Source organism: Gastrolobium bilobum, unplaced genomic scaffold (assembly GCF_033153095.1).
Source record: "Gastrolobium bilobum isolate Gb01-03AN ecotype WA unplaced genomic scaffold, APGP_CSIRO_Gbil_v1 utg646, whole genome shotgun sequence".
NCBI lineage: Eukaryota > Viridiplantae > Streptophyta > Magnoliopsida > Fabales > Fabaceae > Gastrolobium > Gastrolobium bilobum.
This window is the reverse complement of record NW_026897095.1, coordinates 231,675-235,504: the sequence shown is the minus strand read 5'-3', so window position 1 is coordinate 235,504 and position 3,830 is coordinate 231,675. Positions and strand designations below refer to the sequence as shown.

The following is a 3,830-nucleotide window of genomic DNA, read 5'->3' as shown; positions in this document are numbered from 1 at the left end:
TCTGAGGATAAGTGACATGTCTCTTTGAACAGAGAGACAAATTAAAATATTTAAGTAATAGAGACATGAGTATTCTGTAATTTGCCAATCGATAGTATCAAAGAAGATATCGATATAGAAAATACAAAGCATTCAGATAAGATTATTGTAAGCTGTATAGAAACATAACTTTAGTTGAAGAATTCTACAAGGGCAGGGTTGTAAGCTGAATTTGACAATTTTTGCTACAACATTATTGTAACAGCTAGGTTGATCCATGTAACTCAACCAAAAAGCTTTCTAGTTGTATTAGAGCTCATGGAAGACATTAATCAACTGGCACTGGCTGCATGTTTTCAGCTTCTTTACGAAGATCTTCAAACAGGACAGATGACAGGTATCTTTCCCCGAAACTTGGATGAACAGTCTGAGATTCAAGTCATCAGTAATTTTCACAATATCAGCAACAAAGAGAAAAATTTGCTGGCTAAAATCATAGTGCTAAGCATTTTATTTTATTTTTACAAAATTATATGATGGACAAACCCCGATGCACAAGACTCCCTGACTTTGTGAGGGTAAGGGTAAGGATCGATTATACGCAACCTTACCCTTACATTTTTGCAAAGAGACTGTTTCTCAGACTCAAAACCCTTAACCTTTCGATCACAAAGGAGCCAACTTACCGCTGCTTCAAGGCTCGACCTCTCCGGAATTATATGATGATAAAAAAAAAAATTGTGCAGATGATTGCATAGTGTTGCTGCCTAGCTTTATTTTGTTTTATGTTTTAAGGAAAACTGTTCTTACCACAATAAGTTTGCCTTTGTTCTCAGGCAGACTAGCCAATCTGAGAGCTGCAACTGTGTTAGCTCCAGATGATATCCCAACCTGGAAAAATAGTTGCAATTTCAAACTTACATTTGCAATTTAGAAATATTTGTTGCCAGTTATTTAAGAATCATATGTAAATGTTAGGGTAAAATCCATGGTTAAGTGAATAAAGTTAGAAGCTTCTCATGCATTCTTGTTTAAGAAACTCCACAAAATTATCATTTGAAGATTACCATGAGTCCTTCCTTCAAGGCCAACACCCTAGCCATGTTAACTGCATCTTCACTGCTAACCTACCATATAAGTTTCCAATGACAATTAGGAGAAAAATAAAAATTTTAAGCTAGCAAACATAAAATTATAGAAGAAAGTAATATTCTATTAATACTTACTTCAAGAACTTGATCCATTACATCCATGTCCAATATGTCTGGTTTGAATCCAACCCCATTGCCAGTTATATGATGAGGACCTATATATAAGGACAATATCAGAGTTTGCAATCTATAGTTAGAAGAATGGACTTCTGAATATCACAGACCATAGTAATCATTTTCATTACTTTAGATCCTTATTTTAAGTGACTTTTACATTTATATTATTTCATCACTGTACTAACAATGCCAGAAATGACTATGAAATGTAAAAAAATTAGAGACTTTGAAAAAGAATATTCAAAGAAAAAAAGCATGATCTTTACCAGGTTTGCCACCATTTAGCACATTACTTTCAGCTGGCTCTACTCCATATATCTAATATGATTGAAAACAGTTGAAGGGATTTAATGAGCAAATCTAACAGAATACTGTTCAGCTTGTAATTTGAATTGTGTTCCGAAGAACATCACCTTAACATTAGGATTTTTGGATTTAAGATATTGTCCAACCCCAGAGACTGTGCCTCCGCTTCCAATTCCCATAACAAAAATGTCAACTTGTCCATTTGTATCCTCCCATATCTCAGGACCTGTTGTTTCATAATGAACCTGCTTCCCATTTTGAAGTCAATTATATATATATAAACTCATCATTACAAATGCCAAGGATTTCAAAACTATATCTAGTATTAAATTTAAGGGCAACCAAGCACTGCACAAGTATAGCAATGCATAGTTTTTATAGATAGATGTTTTTCTTAGTAAAAGTTTTCAAACAGAAATAATAATTTAGGTTCAGGTAACCTGAGTATTGGCCGGGTTTGAAAATTGTTGCAGCATGAAAGCATTTGGTGTGGATTCCAGAAGGTCATAAGCCTTCTTCACTGTTCCTCCCATTCCTTTGGTTGGATCAGTGAGGACTAATTCAGCTCCAAATACTCTCATGGTCACCCTTCTTTCCAAGCTTGTGTAAGAGGGCATGGTCAAAACCATCTTATACCCTTTCAAGGCAGCCATAAATGCCATGCTGATACCCATATTTCCAGATGTAGGCTCTATCAGAGTTGTCTACATCATCAATCAAGGTAAATATGAGAATCCATATGTGAATAACTGGGAAAATTTTGGTGCTCAGAATCAATTCAACTAACCTTTCCGGGAGATATCAGATTCTTTTTCTCAGCATCTTCAATCATTGCAAGTGCTGGTCTGTGACAGCTCAAGAAAATTACAAAAGTTCTATAAGAACTTGAACTTTGATTACTATTAAGATATAAGAATAGTATGAACTCTGATCAAATTCAAAGCAGAAACAAAAGGAAATTCAAATAGGATTGGAAATAAAAAAAGTGTAAAGAACTAATTCAACCCAAAAGCTTAAGCTCTTGGACGAGACTATATTAATGGTTTTATATATATTAACACAATTCAACCCAAAAGCTTAAGCTGTTGGGTGAGGTTATATTAATGGTTTTATATATCTCAACACGTCCCCTCACACGAGAGCCCATTGAGCTTGAAGGGTGGACAATGCACACACCCACTTACCTGTGTGAAGAAAGAAATTCCACTAGAAAGAAAGTGGGGGACGGTGAGGATCGAACCCGGTACACCGAGGCTCTGATACCATGTAAAGAACTCATTCAACCCAAAACCTTAAGGTGTTAGGTGAGGCTATATTAATGGTTTTGTATATTTCAACAAAAAGGTTGACCTGTCTTTGATGCTGGCAGTGGGCTGCATCATCTCTTGCTTGACAGCAATATAAGCTCCACATCCTTCAGTGACTTTGTTAAGATAAACCAATGGAGTCCTCCCAATGAGCTGAAAAATGAATTGTTGAACTTCATATAAGCATATTTGAATAAGTGACACTGGAATATATTCTCCAATAAACAAAATGGTGAAAAAAATGAAATAAACATCAACTATTATGCAAAGTGGTTTCTTCTTCAAGTTTTGTTAAGAAAAAGAAAATAGAAAATAGAAAACTGATAGAAAAATTTAGTGACAACTCAAACTTAGTTTTCTCTTCAACAGATTCTACTAATATCATGTAGCAGAATAATAATCACGATTTTGCTAAAACAAAATTTAAGCTGCTATTATCCCAAGATCTATACTAAGAATATAAGACAGCTTTTCAAACCAACCCCACATGGCGAAAACAAAAAAAGACCTTAAAAAATTTGATTCCAATTTTGTTTTCACTTTTTGCATATGATGAAATGATTGAATTGGATAGGCAGTGAAAAATTTGTTGCACAAGTGGCACGGTATGAATGAACAGAAACATCAAAACCAAGTCGCATGTTGTCTCATCAGATTGTAATGAAAAATAGAGAGAGTTACCTGGGAAACATGCTTCTTTATGTGGGTTCCAGGAAGATCCTTTGGTAAATCTCTGATTCTCTGAGCCAAAGAAGGAGAATCAATAATAGTAGAAGTTGAGAACAATCTCCTCATCATGAGGTGGTGGCATGCAACAGCATATGAAGAAGACCTTTGCTTGAGGAAGCTCTTGAAAGAAGCCATTGATGCATGAATTGGGTTGAAGATCTCAAGGCTCTGAAGTATGCAAGACACTGCTCAAGTTTAACACTTATAAGTTATGTTATTTCCCACTTGCAAGTGCGAGACT

The 3,830-nt window shown here is 35.1% G+C and overlaps 1 protein-coding gene across 2 annotated transcripts; it reads right to left on the bottom strand.

The window, feature by feature from the left end:
• LOC133304091 (bifunctional L-3-cyanoalanine synthase/cysteine synthase 1, mitochondrial) lies at positions 1-3,830 on the bottom strand. 2 transcript variants are annotated; one of them, XM_061504062.1, is made up of 10 exons: positions 3,542-3,830; positions 2,904-3,013; positions 2,341-2,398; positions 1,994-2,257; positions 1,661-1,798; positions 1,514-1,565; positions 1,206-1,285; positions 1,047-1,106; positions 790-870; positions 3-406 (listed from the first exon to the last, which is right to left on the bottom strand). In XM_061504062.1, exons 1-10 carry the CDS (start codon positions 3,722-3,724, stop codon positions 308-310), a joined length of 1,125 nt encoding a protein of 374 aa, XP_061360046.1. In that variant the 5' UTR covers positions 3,725-3,830; the 3' UTR covers positions 3-307. The 2 variants fall into 2 exon arrangements, with proteins under 2 accessions (XP_061360047.1, XP_061360046.1); XM_061504063.1 differs by lacking the exon at positions 3,542-3,830 and having other exon boundaries at positions 1-406; positions 1,047-1,093; positions 1,166-1,285; positions 2,904-3,029.